At 48.4% G+C, this 15,070-nt stretch overlaps 1 protein-coding gene across 1 annotated transcript in view; it reads left to right on the plus strand.

The window, feature by feature from the left end:
- The window catches only part of SDHB (succinate dehydrogenase complex iron sulfur subunit B), a 36,555-nt gene extending 27,693 nt beyond the window's left edge, over positions 1-8,862 (plus strand). The window contains exons 4-8 of the mRNA XM_081225644.1: positions 1,003-1,139; positions 1,798-1,914; positions 4,311-4,412; positions 5,700-5,822; positions 8,633-8,862. Coding sequence (XP_081081770.1) covers positions 1,003-1,139; positions 1,798-1,914; positions 4,311-4,412; positions 5,700-5,822; positions 8,633-8,710 — 557 coding nt within the window. The 3' untranslated portion in view covers positions 8,711-8,862. The remainder of the gene's footprint in view (positions 1-1,002; positions 1,140-1,797; positions 1,915-4,310; positions 4,413-5,699; positions 5,823-8,632) is intronic.
- Positions 8,863-15,070: the final 6,208 nt, after the last annotated feature.

A 15,070-nucleotide genomic window follows, 5' to 3' on the forward strand; every position in this document is an offset into this window, starting at 1 on the left:
TAAGATGGATATTTGTGTCCTATTATACTTTTATTAAGATTAACGGGAGAGGGAGAGAAAGTGATAGCCCAGTCCAAGTTTCACAAGTAACCACATTTCTCCGGCCTAACTACCTTCAAAAAAGAGCTTCTGAAGAAGTGGTAGCAGGGGCTTAGCGTGCATAGTCATTTGTAATTCTGAAATACCTCGGAAATTCCATACACAGGAAATGAGTCCAGGCTAAGAAAATTCTCCTTTCAGTGTCCTTGGTCAGCACCTTATTTTGCTTACTTTGGTTTGGTTTCACATTACCTCATTCTCCTTGAAAAGTCAGTGCTAAGGCAGCTTTTGTGGGTTTCATGTCCCCAGTGTAGCTTTGTGGAGACAATAGAATGAGGTCTGTCTCTGGACAATCTGTATCCAGCCCTCAACTTTAACTTGACCAAGACAGTGTTGATTTATTTTGGGATGTTATATCTGTTAAGAGTTTGAGTCCAGGGAATTCCCTGGCGGTCAGTGGTTAGGACTCTGCGCTTTCACTGCCGCGGGCCTGGATTCAATCCCTGGTCGGGGAACTAAGATCCCACTAGCTTTGTGGTGCGGCCAAAAAAAAAAAAAGTTTAAGAAAAATAGAATTTGAGTTCAAATAACAGTGACTTTAAAAAAAAAAAAAAAAAGGCTGTTTTTTCTCTCAAAATACATGAAGCAAGGAACTAGGACTGGCGTGGGTCCTCCGTGATGCCCGCAGCAACCCAGGCTCGTCTGTGCTCCAGTGCCATCCTGAGCAGATAGCTTCCAACCTCAGGGTTGCCTCCTGGCTTCACAACATGGTTTTTGGAACTACAGCCGTTAGATCTACATTCTAAGAAGAATGGGAAGGAGAAAAGGCAGTGGGCACCTCTGCACAGGTGTATTCCATGTCAGTGCTGCTCCTGCTGGTAGAGTAAGGACAGTCCAGAAGGGAGAATTGCACCTGGACTGCCTGCAGCTAGGTAGGGGAGTGTTAACTGTGCTGTGTCTCAGGCATCTGCGGCTCCTGTGCCATGAACATCAATGGAGGCAACACTCTCGCTTGTACCCGAAGGATTGACATCAACCTCAACAAAGTTTCAAAAATCTACCCTCTTCCACATATGTATGTGATAAAGGATCTTGTTCCTGTGAGTTCCTGCCTGTGTGTGTGTGTGTGTGTGTGTCTCCCCACCTCCCCAGCACCTCCCACCTGCTTTTTTTTTTTTTTTTTAAGGTGGGGCAGGAGGTATGTGTGTTGTGCTATAGTTCTTCAGGGCAGGGTTTTTTCCTGTCTTGAGTTTAGTTAAGGAATTTGAATGGCAGAAGATAAATGGCCTAGAAGATCATCCAGCAGCTCATTTGGTGAGGATTGTTTGGGAATAACAGGGCACAGAATTTTAGACTTGAACAATTTCAGAAATGAAGAATTTGGCCATAACAACAAAGAATTCATGTGGCAAATATCAGTTGGGAATGCAGCCGCTCTTATGTGTTTTAATTTCTACCTCCCTGTATTTGACCACCTTCCCTTTCCCTGACTGGGTGTTTTCAAGGGCATCTGGGGAGAAAGGACTGTGGGATTGGAAAGCTTCCCAGGTGGGTGAAGGAGAAATTCCCTAACCACGCTGACATGTGACCATTTCTCCTTTCGTGATCTTTGCACGTATCCATGCCAAAGGAAGAGAGTCTGACTATTGCCTGTCACGGGGCAGAAAAGTGGGCAGTGTCCCAAAAATGGGATAAGCAGGAAAGCTGAGGAGTGGTGGTGGAATCTGACCCATTTCTTCTTCTTCCTCTTAACCTCAGGATTTGAGCAACTTCTATGCCCAGTACAAGTCCATTGAGCCTTATTTAAAGAAGAAGGATGAATCCCAGGAAGGCAAGAAGCAGTATCTGCAGTCCATAGAAGATCGTGAGAAACTGGTCATTATTAGTCCCTGTTCATTGTCTTGACTTGAGGAATTTTGTTGCAAGGATGTTTGCCAGGAAGTGGGGCTTAGGGGCAGAGGGGATGGGGGGCACAGCATGAGGTGATGCAGAACATTCAGCGTCTTCTGGAAAGGAACTTCAGAACCATCTGTCCAAGGGTTGGACACCCATCCTGTCGGGGCCAGGTGGGTAGTGAGAACCTATGAAGGGCCCAGAGGGGACCAAGGCCCTGGAGCGCTCAGCCTAGAGGGGCTCACTGCTACCGTGTTGCTAGACATTCGTCTTTTTCAAAAGAAAGCAGTCTGTAGATCGCCAGGTCTTGAAACGTTGACAGCTAAATCGGGGTTACTCTTCAACCCGGTGGGCAAATAAAACACATGCCGGCTGTTTGCGGTCCTGCGGCCACCACCCTGTTTGCAGATGGGAGTGAGAGAAGCCAATAGCGAAACTGGAACTAGAACTTGGTACTTTCCTGACACCACACGTCTAGTGACGCGGTGTGGGCTTGTGGCGGGCCCACTCACTCTTGGAGTTGCTACCCCTGGGCACAGGCTATGAAATCTCTGAAAGTGAAGGGGTTATTAGCAAGCTTGTAGTCTCTTTCTCGCGTACACTTCTACCTCCTCTAAGAAGGAGGCACGCACACTCACTCCCTGCACACTTGGTGTCCTTTGGAGAGGAAGAAGTGGGAAGGGGACCAGATGGAGATAGGTCCCAACGTCATGCCTACACAAGGGAAGGACTCGTGCTGTCTCAGGGTCACCACTTCATTCGTTCACGTGACAGGCTGTTAGCAGACTGAGCGCACCTCAAGGGCAGGGGCTGCGTCTTATACCCCTTTCTGGATCCCAGGATCCGGGCATGTGCTATATCTTATCAACAAATATGAGTTGTGTGAATGAATAAATGAATTCTGCCTTTTAGGTCCGGGGGAACATTTAGCCCCTCTCCTCTTCCCCATAAAATATTAAGAAAGGAAGGTCCTGGTAATGCCCAGCTCTGTCGTCATCGAGATGTTGAGGGTCAGCATGGTGATGTTGTAATTCAGAGCGAGCAGCTGCCTTCTCTTCCAAGAGTTTCTCGTTCTCGGGACATAGCTCTGCCCCAGTTTCTAACTCCAGGGAGTCTGACGCATCCCAGGGTCCAGGTTGGAACTGGCCACCCTGGCCCAGCTTGTCATCTCACAGTCCTCAGGTAGGAAAGCTTGTAGCTTATAAACATCTCCTTGATGTACTATTTTTAGGGATTAGAGGGTTCCCCTGAACATGTTTTCTAGGTAGTCAAAATTCACTCATTTAAATACCAAACATTTGCTTATTTAGCATTTTTCACTTCTTCAAATTAATATTGCTGAACCTAACTTTTTTTCATGATTTTAAAAGCCATAATGCTCATTATAGGTAATTGGAAAAGAGAACTAATTTTCAAATAATCTATAATTCCACCACCCAAAGGTAATCTCTGTCAACAACTACCCTTTTATAAGTAAAGAATATGACTGTCGTGAAGGCTCTTAATCCTGTGACCTTATGCTTTCTAGACAGTGGGGCCAGTTTACACTCTCACCAGCTGCCTGAACAGAACATAATTTTTGTTGAAGACTCGTGGTTACAATCATGACCATCAACTCTGTGTCATCTGTTTTCAGATGTCAGCGTGCCCTCCTGTTTTGCCACTTTTAATCAGTTTCTGTTGTTCCCCAAATCAGAAAGTCCAGTTAGAACTGGTTGGGCACGCTGAGTCAGTGTGGCAGTGTTAGAGGAGGGATGCCAGAGTCGGGCCACCTGTTTGCAGCTGTGTCACCCTCGGGAAGTGACCTAACTTCTCGGGGCCTCAGCTCCTTACCTGTAAAATGGGAACCTAATAGCACTCACCCCAGGATTATTGTGACAATCAAATGAGGTCGTCAGTAAGGCACATGGTGCTCAGTGCTGGTTGGCTGTTTAGGGTGATGTTGATGTTCCTATCGAAAACTTGAGGTGTCTGCTGAGCCAGGGCAGAGGCTGGTGTAGACTCTAGATGCCTCAGCACTCAGGGCCTTTTTAATTTCTGCTAGACTGCATTCGAGGTGGTAAGTTCTTTTCATGTTTTTGTTTTTGGTTTGTTTTTTTTTTAAGATAAGTGAGGGGTTATTTATTAAAGGATGAGTACACTGTACTTAGACTTAAGAACTCTGGGCTCTAATCCAGCAAATGTCTAAATTTCAATTCCAAGATCTTTTTTATGAATCTGAAAAATCTCTGCAAACCACTCCTAGGATTTTGCCAAGAAAACTCACGTGCGAGTAGGCACTTTGCTCGTGCACTGACCCCAGACCTCACATTTAATCAGCTCAGGACACGACCATCTCTTCCATGGTGGGCTCCTGATTGCCCTTTCTCCCCACACAGGACGGGCTCTATGAGTGCATTCTCTGCGCCTGCTGCAGCACCAGCTGCCCGAGCTACTGGTGGAATGGGGACAAGTACTTGGGACCCGCGGTTCTTATGCAGGTAAGGCGCTCCTTCATTACTGTAAGAGAAATGGAAACCGATGTTCTGAGGGGCAATGGCTTCCTTCTTTGTCATCCATTACAAACGGTAACTGGTTGCATCACCTTCACTTGGCTTTCCGTAAATCTGGGGCTTCATCTGCAGAATGCCTTCATTTAGTGTGGTGAGGGTCACGCCCAGGGATGGTGGCTGCGGGTTGGCACACCACGCCTTGCAGATGTTTCAGATGCTTCCCTGTGCTTCTGACTCTTCCCTGCCCACTTGCCCACTTGCCCCGGACTGCGTCTGTCAGAAGGCTCCCCGTCTGCCTCTCACGGGGTTTTTAACGTGGAAGCAGGGGAGAGAGAAATTTCGTTGAGGAGCAGTTACCCAGCTGCAAGGGTGGAAATTGTTTCCAGGCTAGTGAAAGCCTGCAGTACTGGGCTTAGGGGTTGCTTGGAAAGAAAGTAGCATTGGTTTTCATTGTCTTTCACTATATGTGTAGCTCACTGCAGACAGAGTCACTGTCTTTGTTCCCAGAAAGCTCATACTTTTTAGATTTGTGGTCAGTGCTCTTCATAGACTCTGAAGCAACTCAGAAAAAACAACTTCTTGTTTCTCATTTTCCCACAAAAAGAGAAGCTCTGTGGTTGTGTGACCAGTTAGCAGTACTGATTGATTCCTGGCCAAATTAAAGATTGAGTATGAGGTCCATTTGTAGCTGGCGCTTGTACCAGTGATCTGAGTTGTTGGGAAACGTAAAAGTGGTGTCGGCAACACTGCTGGAGCCGGCCCGGTGATCAGGAGCTTAGTCAGTTCTCAGCTGGCTGATCTCAGGCTTCTGGGGTGGATATGCTAATCGCAAGGATCAATAAGTAGAACAGATATTCTCTCTGTGCAGGTCTGTTCAGTTATCAGTTCACTCCAAGGTAGTGGGTAGGTGCTCTGAAGGCAGTTAAAGAGAGTCAAGGATACCGTCCCTGCCTTCACTCATTCATGTTCTAGGGAGGAAGCTAATGAGCAACATGAAATCAGTAGAAGACGATGCCTGATGGTATATAATTAAGCACCAGCGACCCGGTGCATGTGGTTTAAAGGTTGGTGGGGCTCATTAGTCAAGGTGACTAAGAGATGTTACAAAAGAGTTGGGAGCCTTTCCTTGGAAGATGGCAAGAAGTAACGTGTGGAGATGGCTTCCAGGCTGAGAATTCCTGTTCCTCTGCACGCCTGGGGCTTTGAGGTGAACCAGAGGGCTGCTCTGGCCAGTTAAGGTGACAGCTCAGCCCACCAGTCCCTGGTTCCCCCCAGGCCTATCGCTGGATGATCGACTCCAGAGACGAGTTCACAGAGGAGCGCCTGGCCAAGCTGCAGGACCCGTTCTCCCTGTACCGCTGCCACACCATCATGAACTGCACGAACTCCTGTCCCAAGGTACGCGGCTGCGGCCCCCCGCGCGGCCCAGCACTGACGTGCGCTCGTGAGGAGGCAGCCGGCGGGGAGCAGAGAGCGCTCTCCCCTCCGTGTGAGCCTGGGGCTCTTGGCGCTTAGTTGCGGGGCACAGGCTCACTCAGGCCCCCTTGGGAAGGGTTTTCAAGTCGGGTTCACACGGGCCTGGTGGGAGTCGAGGATGCCACGAGGACCCATGAACAGGAACCTGGGTTTGCCCTGACTTTGTGGGAACCACGGGAGGAAAGCCGTCTGAGCACAGGCAGCTGTGAGGGCTACATTCCCTCTCCGGGCCCCAAGGTCTCTGTGTGGCAACATGGCTGCCGGTCCGCTCGGCTCCCTGGCAGCCAGCCTGTGCTTTCTCCTCTGCGTGTCTTTCCTCAGTCTCGGAGCGCCTGCTTACTTAGCTTTCACTCCCTCTTCCTGTTCATACTTCCTGCTTCCTGTTCATACTCACCCTGCCTGCGGCTTCAGCATCTGCCTGGCTTCTCTCAGCATTTCTCAGCTCACATTCCTCAGAGGGAGTCTCCTTGGCCCAGCTTAGCTTTCCACGGCGCAGCCCACGTCCGAGCTGGCCGGCCAGCTACTGTCAGGTGCCAGCCCTGGTCCGTCAGTGGGCGGGGAGCAGCCAGGGCTGCCCTTCGAGCAGAGACTGTGGGCAGAGCAATTTCATTTTAAAGGTGCAGTGAGTAAGCAGGCAGCGAGATGGAAAACGCTAGCACGACCAGTTAGCAGCTTAAAAAAGAAAGAAAAGGCAGTACATCTTACCAAACATGAAATCCAGACTGGGTAATTCCACAGTGTTTCAAGGGCCCCCCCCCCCTTCCCCTGCCAGAGTGCTTCTCATGTGACATCGGCATTGGGGTGGGCCACGGGGACTGGTGGGATCCCGAACAGTGCAGGAGAGCTCAGGCTCCGCAGCCTGCTGCCTGCGTCTCTACCCAGGCTCTGCTCAGCGAGCCTTGTGGCTTCTGAGGCAAGTCATGCCACTGAAGTGCTTAGGACAGTGCCTGGCACATAGTAAGCACTTAATGGGACCTTCTGTTTGTTTGAGCCGGTCAGTCAGAAGACAGCCTCTCCAAGGCTGGGGCCTGGCTTGTGTATTTCTTCAAAATCTCCGCAGAGGATCCTGCGGTGCGCTCCTAGGCGTGAATGTTTGCATCGCAGAGGACAGCAGACAGACCAGACAACCAAGGACAGACTTCTCTGTGTCCTGCCCTCCCCTTCAGTAAAGGAGGGGTGGACACTGGGGCTGTGAGGCTAGACATAGGCCCAGATTGTTTGAACTAGAAGGGACCTCAAAAATCGTCAAGTGCAGCCCCTTTTACAGGTGGGGAAGCTGAGCCCATGAGCGGGAGTTGGGGGTGGGGGCATCTTGCCAAGGTCAGTCTCAGGTTGGGGGCAGGGCAGGCCTAGAAGCAAGCCACCTGCCTCCCAGTGCCTCCTTCCTGCGCTGGGACTGGGTACAGTCTGTTTACTGACTCTAAATTCCTTTTGATGGGGCAGGTATGTACACGGCTCAGCGTTCAAAAGGAAATACTGTGGAGGGCCTTCCTCCTTCCCCAGCCCCAGCCCCCTCCCCGGTGGTGTTAGCAGCTTCCTGTGTGTCCTTCCAGGGATAGTTTGTGCTACACGCAAATGTTCCACGTGTCCTTTGTCACAGTGTCTACCTTTCTCACTTAACACATTTCAGGGATCCTTCCATGTCAGTCTTTTTTTTTTTTTTTTTTTGCGGTATGCGGGCCTCTCACTGTTGTGGCCTCTCCCGTTGCGGAGCACAGGCTCCGGACGCACAGGCTCAGTTGCCATGGCTCACGGGCCCTGCCGCTCCGCGGCATGTGGGATCCTCCCAGACCGGGGCACGAACCTGTGTCCCCTGCATCGGCAGGCGGACTCTCAACCACTGCACCACCAGGGAAGCCCCCCATATCAGTCTTTTAAAGAGTGTCTTCTCTTTCCCTTTCTGTCTCTCTGAAGATCTTTTTTCTTTTTCTTTTTTTCCACGCTTTAATTTCAGAGTTAAAGTTGTCCTTCTAAAATGAGGGGACCCAGGACTTCCCTGGCGGTCCAGTGGTTAAGACAACACGCTTCCACTCAGGGGGGGCACGGGAACTAAGATTCCGCATGCTGCTCAGCGCAGAGCCACATAAAATAATTTAATTAAATTGAACGAGGGGACCCTTCACTAGCCTCAGATGAGTGCTTGTCTAATTTTACCAACTATTTGGTGATCTCACTTCCTGCTTCTGCGACACTGGCCCCACTGGGTTTAATTGCCATACCTCATGCAGGACAGATGTTACAGCTGTGAGGCCAACTAGAGCTAATCCAGTGTTGTGGGCCACTTAACCAGTGGTGCTTAGGAAGGTTAACAGAGGCTCCTTTCTCCCACATACCTTTGAGGGCTTGCAGATGCAGATTTCTGGTGATGATGACTGAATGATAATGGTAATGATGAATGATGTGAAACCTTTAGAGATAACTGGCTAATTTTGACACTGTAGTCATAGAAGAGATGACTCTTCCTTGGGCTCATTGACCTGCCACAGTGAGCCTCACCAGCAGGAACTCAGTGAGACAGGGCTCCCGCCGGAGAGAGCTGGCCGTTTTCAAACGTCTAAGAGTGGAAACAGAAGAGAGCACTTAGCCCAAACCCCTGGGTATTAAAGGACTTGGTTTGTAATCACCGTGCTTTGACCAGCTAGGTCAGGAGGTCCTGGGTCGCCCAAGGTCATGGGGTTTTTCCATTCAGTTTCACTTACCATTTGGTATTGATTCTCTTCTCTTTTTTCAAGGGCCTGAATCCAGGGAAAGCTATTGCTGAAATCAAGAAAATGATGGCAACCTATAAGGAAAAGAAAGCTTCAGCTTAAGTGTTCCCGTGCTAAACATGACTGTAACCAGCTCAGCTGAATGTAATTTCTATCTAATCTGAGTTCCTTCAGAGGTCTCGACTTCCCACAAATACAGCATGTATAATAAAAATTTTAATAAATAAATGTTATTCTACTTTATTAACAAAAAAGCAAGCCTGTTCCTTGTACTTGCTGCAGTGGGATGTGAAGGTGCCAGGAGGAGTCCTTGTCCTTGAAGAGGGGGCCAGGCCTCCAGAACTGAGCCACCATTGGGGGTGGCTACGATGGGGACAAGCATAGAATTGGCGTCACGCAGGACCTGGGCTTGTTCCCAGCTTTGCCATTCACCAGCTGATGACACTGGGCAAGTCCCTTCTCCTTGCTACTCCATTTGCCCATCTGTAAAATGGGATTCCTAGCTGTGCCACCCTCAGCCACCTGGTGTGAGGATGCCTGCACTTATTCTGGGTGCTCAGTGAACAGTGGCTCGTCATTATATGGCGTCCCAGTTTCTACAGCTTTCAGTATTAGAATTACTTCAAACCAAATCTTGGTAAGTCTTTTTCTGTCTCGTTGAGGCCAGGTTACAGATACTTCCAGCACAGCTATAAACTCCAGTTAGTTCCACAAATGTCCTCCAGAGACCTCGCACGGGAAGCATGAATTCCCACCACTGCTGCCTTGGCTCTGATGCTTACTACAAAAGCGGTAACACTGAAAAAGCAAACAGTGTAAAAGTTTTGTCAAGTTAAAAATGGAGACCCCTTAAACTCCCCAAGTTTCACATCCCCTGTTGACAGTTCACACATTTCCTCTAGACCTTTATGTCATTACAATGCGCAGCATATGTAAAGTTTTTTTTCCCTTCAAAAATAAGGTACAAAATATTGATATTAGCAACTTTCTATTTTGTCTTTTTTTTTTCATTGTGGTTAAATACACACAGAATTTACCACCTCAGCCATTTTTCAATGGAGAATTCAATGGTATTAAGTACATTCACGTTATGGTGCAACCCTCACTCCAGTCTATCTCCAGAGCTCTTTTCATCTTGCGAAACTCAAACTCTGCCCGTTAAACACTAACTCCCCATTTCTCCTCCTCTAGCCTCTAGCCACCATACTTCCACTTTCTGTTTCTGTGACTTTGACTACTCTATCTCATATAAGTGGAATTATATGGTATTTGTCTTTTTTGTAACATATTTCACTTGGCGTAAAGTTCTCAAGGTTCATCCCTGTTGCAGCACGTGTCAGAGAATTCCCTTCCTTTTTAAGGCTGAATAATATTCCATTGTATGTATGTGTCATATTTTGTTTATCCATTGATCCATTAATGGACATTTCGGTTGCTTCCATGTTTTAGCTCTTGTGAATAACAGCAGCTTTCTACTTTTACCCCACGATATACAAGGGCCTCTGGTGCTACTAAAGATCTACCTGTGTGTATGTGAAATTTATTTTCAACCTTAGCTTTTTTAACCACTGGTTTCTTGCTCGGTGGCATAGATGCACCATTACTTATTTACCCATTTCCCCTGCTAACGCACATTCGGGTGGACCCTATTTTCACTCTTAGGAATACTCCAAGGCTGTTTTTAAGTTGTAGCATCCTGGAAGCAAAGGCTTCTTGTATCAGGAGGCTAAGAAAAACATCTGACTCACCAAGAATGAATCTTAATGAGCATTTCTGGCTTTAAAAGGGGATGGTTCGGGCTTCCCTGGTGGCGCAGTGGTTGGGAGTCTGCCTGCCGATGCAGGGGACACGGGTTCGTGCCCCGGTCCGGGAAGATCCCACATGCCGCGGAGCGGCTGGGCCCGTGAGCCATGGCCGCTGAGCCTGCGCGTCCGGAGCCTGTGCTCCACAACGGGAGAGCCCACAGCAGTGAGAGGCCCACGTACCGCAAAAAAAAAAAAAGATGTTTCAAAAGCACTAGTGTCTGGCATTGTGAGAGGTGAGGTGCTGGGGGTAAAGGTGAACAAGATTTGTCCCCTCCCACCTAGGAGCCAAGTTCACCAAGAAGGAACAAACATTAAATTATAAGAAATTTAGAGAACACAGTCTTTACCCTTATGTTAGCATCTCAAAATTCTTGGCCACCTCAGTAAGACCACACAGTACACAGTCCTCAGATGTTAAAGCTCCAGATTCGGAAGTGAGAACTGGAAAACCCTCAGGGAGCCCTCCATACCCGGGCTGGGAGGGCAGTAGGGAAATCTGCCTTCCAGGTCTGTTCACACCTAATTGGTTTCAGACAGCCCCGAGGAAGGTCGCATTCCTTGGATTCATGAGTAATTTGACTTTGCTTCTAATCACTAGACCTGTAGGGAGAAAGATGGGTTTTTTTCTCATGACTAATTTAATGGCTTGTAAAGATGAGTTCTGCACCAGGCAGCTTCTGAGGAGAGGCAGGGGAGTTGCCACTTCAAATCAGCTTCATCAGACGTCAAGTGTGCCACTGTAGGTCACTCACCCCATTTAAACCCGAGCTAAATTAGAATATGTTATCAACTGATAGTTTAACTTACTGCTTATTTAATCTTTCATTGGATTGCAGGCAAATGTTCTATTTCAAGACACAAAGACTTTACTAATAAAACTGCAAGCTTGAGCAGAGAAAGACTGTTTTGTCCTTCATGCTACTTCTGTTCTCTGATAATGTCCAGACAATGTGCTTACATTCACAAAAATCATCCTGTGGAATGCTTCAACTTTCTCTAGGGCTGAAGCCAGCCATCCCTTCTTACCCGGCCTTTGTGCAAGTTGTTGAACCTCTGAGCCTCTATTTTCGTATCTGTAAAATGGGAATTAAGAGCATTTACCTCTCAGAATTGTGGGTAAAGTCTACATAAGAATAAATGTGAGTTCTTGCCAAAAAGAAAAAAAAAAGTAAATATGTGAGGTGTGGATGTGTTAAATGATGAGGAAAAATCCCTTCACAATGTATATAGATATATCAAATCATCACATCAGACACTTTTCTTTTTTTTTTTTTTTTGGCTGCGTTGGGTCTTCATTGCTGTGTGCGGGCTTTCTTTAGTTGTGGTGAGTGGGGGCTTCTCATTGCGGTGGCTTCTCTTGTTGTGGAGCACGGGCTCTAGGCATGCGGGCTTCAGTAGTTGTGGCTCTCCAGCTCTAGAGCGCAGGCTTAATAGTTGTGGCACATGGGCTTAGTTGCTCCGCGGCATGTGGGATCTTCCTGGACCAGGGCTCGTACCTGTGTCCCCTGCATTGGCAGGCGGATTCTTAACCACTTCGCCACCAGGGAAGTCCACATGATACCCTTTAAATATCTTACGATGTTGTCAATTATACTTAAGCTGAAAAAAAAAACTTTAAAAATAAATTCTTAGCATATATGAGTTTAAAAAATAATAAATGTGAAAAGCATCTAGCTTGCAGTTGAGCAAATGCTCCATAAACTCAATTTAACTGATTTGTCTCAAATACCTACTGTGTGGAAGGCTGAATCCTACTACAAAGGTGATTAACTCCCTGGGAATTCGCTGGCGGTCCAGTGGTTAAGACTGCGTGCTTTCACTGCTGAGGGCCCGGGTTCAATCCCTGGTCAGGGAACTAAGATCCCACAAGCCACACAGCACAGCCAGGGGAAAAAAAAAAGGTGATTAATTCACAGCTCTCTGGACTTGAAAATTGGTGTATTTCCAACACGGCTGGCTAGAGTTAGAGACCTCCTCTTCAGAGGATGGATTATCTGTGCAAGACTAAAAATGCTCATTTCTCGTCTCCCACATCACACTGACTGCTGGGTGCCAGAGGGTGTGCCGCTGACTCCCAACACTCAAATTCCCTTCCAGCCTCCTCCTTGCCCAGGAAACTACATACAAGACAGACTGCTGAAACTGCACCTTATGTGTCTAGACAGCCATAATCTTGTCATGGGGTTTGTCACTAGGTGAGAAAATCCCTTTTGTTGCAAAAATCTAGTGAAACTAGAGAAACTGAGAAGTTTGGCAATGCTCTAGAATAAACCAGTACAAATTAGTGAATTCTCCAGCTTTTTGCCACTCGAACTGTTACCCGAAAACTGGGTTTACCTCTTGGTAGGTGTCGAGCCAAAAGACACAACCAAGCCAAAGATCAGGAGAAGGAAGGATTTATTCTTTGCAGCAAGTAAGGAGAACACTGGGATCTCTCCCAAAGCAGTGTCTCCCCAACAGCAAAATTGGGGAAGTTTTAAGCTAAGGGTACATACCTATTCGTGAACGGGCTTGGGCTGTCGACAGAGTCCAAGCTTTAGTTGATTGAAGTCATGAGGGTCAGAAAAGGTCATCATCATCCCTCAGGTTCCAGTTGATCTGGTGGTTGAGCATTTCAGGCTAATCTTCACCACTGAAACAGAACTGGGAGTCTTTACAACTGATATCTTTGCATTGTTACTTCTCTTGCCTGATAACAGTCGTCTATCCTTTTGTTCCCTTAAGATCATTCATTACTGAGACCTCTTCTAGGGCAAGCATTGTGGCCAGGCTTAGATCACAAAAGACGGCTTCTCTTATGTCAGGAAAGCCGTGCCTGGTTTTCTTTCTCCGGGTTCTCCCTATCCTACCTGGTTGCAGGACCAGGCATATTATGTCCTTCCTGTGGGCCCCCAAGGGAGCAACAGCCCCAGAAGGGAATCTTCTCCATGGGTCCTAGCCCACAGATGACTGCAGCCCAGCCCACAGACCGCCCAGATGACCACAGTGAGAGCTGCTTCCCCAAAGGTAACCCTGGGCAGAGGTGAGGCCTCCCACATCCTCTGTGGTTTGGAAGGAAGCTTCCTCTGGTCTCCTGCCTCATGAAGACCATGGACCAAGCGGCAGGTGCAGCTCCTTCCCAGATGGCTCAGAGGATGGAGTCTCTTAAATGCCAAGTAGCAATATGAAGAATGAGGGACCAATCTTGCGATGCAGTCCCCAAGCCCCCTGCTTTTATGAAGCTTCTAGCCCAGCACCAGGATCTCAAGAAAGCAACTGGCTTCTGCCAAGTTCCTGCCACCCCATTTCATCTTTCCAGCAGCTTTCATTTCACAGATGAGGAGAGAGGCTCAGAGAGGGAAAGTGACTTTTTAAAGCTCACACAGCTAGACAGCAACTGATGCACATCCAAACCCAGGTCTCTCTGGTGCCAGAGCCCAGCCACTTGCCACTGTACCACACTGCCTCTTGGCAAGGCCATCTGAGCAAGTCATTTATACAAACCTAGCCATCCTGCCTGCCATGGAAATCAGGGTTCCCCTGGTTAAGTGGTCTGCCAGACATCCAGCTAAGCCCTGGGGGAGGAAACAGGGGCTCTGAGAAGTTCAGCAGGCTGCCCTCACTGAGGCATCAGCAGAAGAAACAGGTCTTCTCACCTGAACTGAGTGAAGCCAGCCCCATCCCCCAGGTGGTCAACCTGCTCCACCAGCAGCCTGCCCCAGCTGAGCGAATAGCTCCACCACCCCCTACCTGCCCAGACCAAAACCCAGGGAGGAGAGGCATCTTTGATTCCATTCCTATACCTCCACCTCCCATGCATCAGCAAGTCCTGCCGATATGTACCCCTTTATCAAGGGTATGTATTGAGTTCTCGGTATGGACCAGATACTGTCAAGGCCTTCCCTGCTTCCACTCTAGAGTCTCTCCCCCACCATTACTCTCCATCGCAGCTCTGTCTCCTTCCAGCCCTTTCCACCACAGGTTACTTTGGAGTTTTCCTCTGCTGGCCTTTGGCTGCTCCCCATGTCTGTTTGTTCACCCTCCCATTCCTAGCTCCTAGAGCAGTGCCCGGCACTGCAGAAATTCATACTGGATACATGATGATGGCTCAAGCCCAGTCCTAGCCTTGGCCCTAATGTGATCCTTCCCTGGTTTGCCCCAGAGCCTGGGGTCTCTGATCCTTTGGAGATCCTTAGTCCAGAAGCCATCAACCCCAGGGTCAGGGGACACCTTGTCTGTGCCTGTCGCTATGAGGTAATGTGATAACACTGCATACAAACACGAGGTCTTGGGGCCCTTCAGGGGCTTCCTTGTTCCCACATGTGCAGGCTTGTCTGAGGTCATGTGAGGCTTCTGAGATGGGGGTTATGCCTCGGCTGTTTCTGTGGCATTTTAGAGGCCTTCTGTGCATCACTGCAGTGCCTCCCTGTGTCCACACATATCCCTGTGAGACGTATCTGAGCCTGTGAGTCTCTGGGCAGGTGTTGTCTTCTTTCTTTGACATTTGTGCAGCAGAGCCAGGCACTGTCCCAAGTGCTTTACATGCTTTTTCTCTTGTGGGACTCACAACAATCTATCAAGCAGGTATTGCTAATGTCATCGTCCTCCTATAGGTTAAGAAATGAAGCCCAGAGAGGTTAAGTGGCTTGCCCAAGTTCACAGAGCCTACAAGAGACGG

The sequence above is a fragment of the Mesoplodon bidens genome (assembly GCF_964165515.1).
Source record: "Mesoplodon bidens genome assembly, chromosome: 2".
Taxonomy (NCBI): Eukaryota; Metazoa; Chordata; class Mammalia; order Artiodactyla; family Ziphiidae; genus Mesoplodon; species Mesoplodon bidens.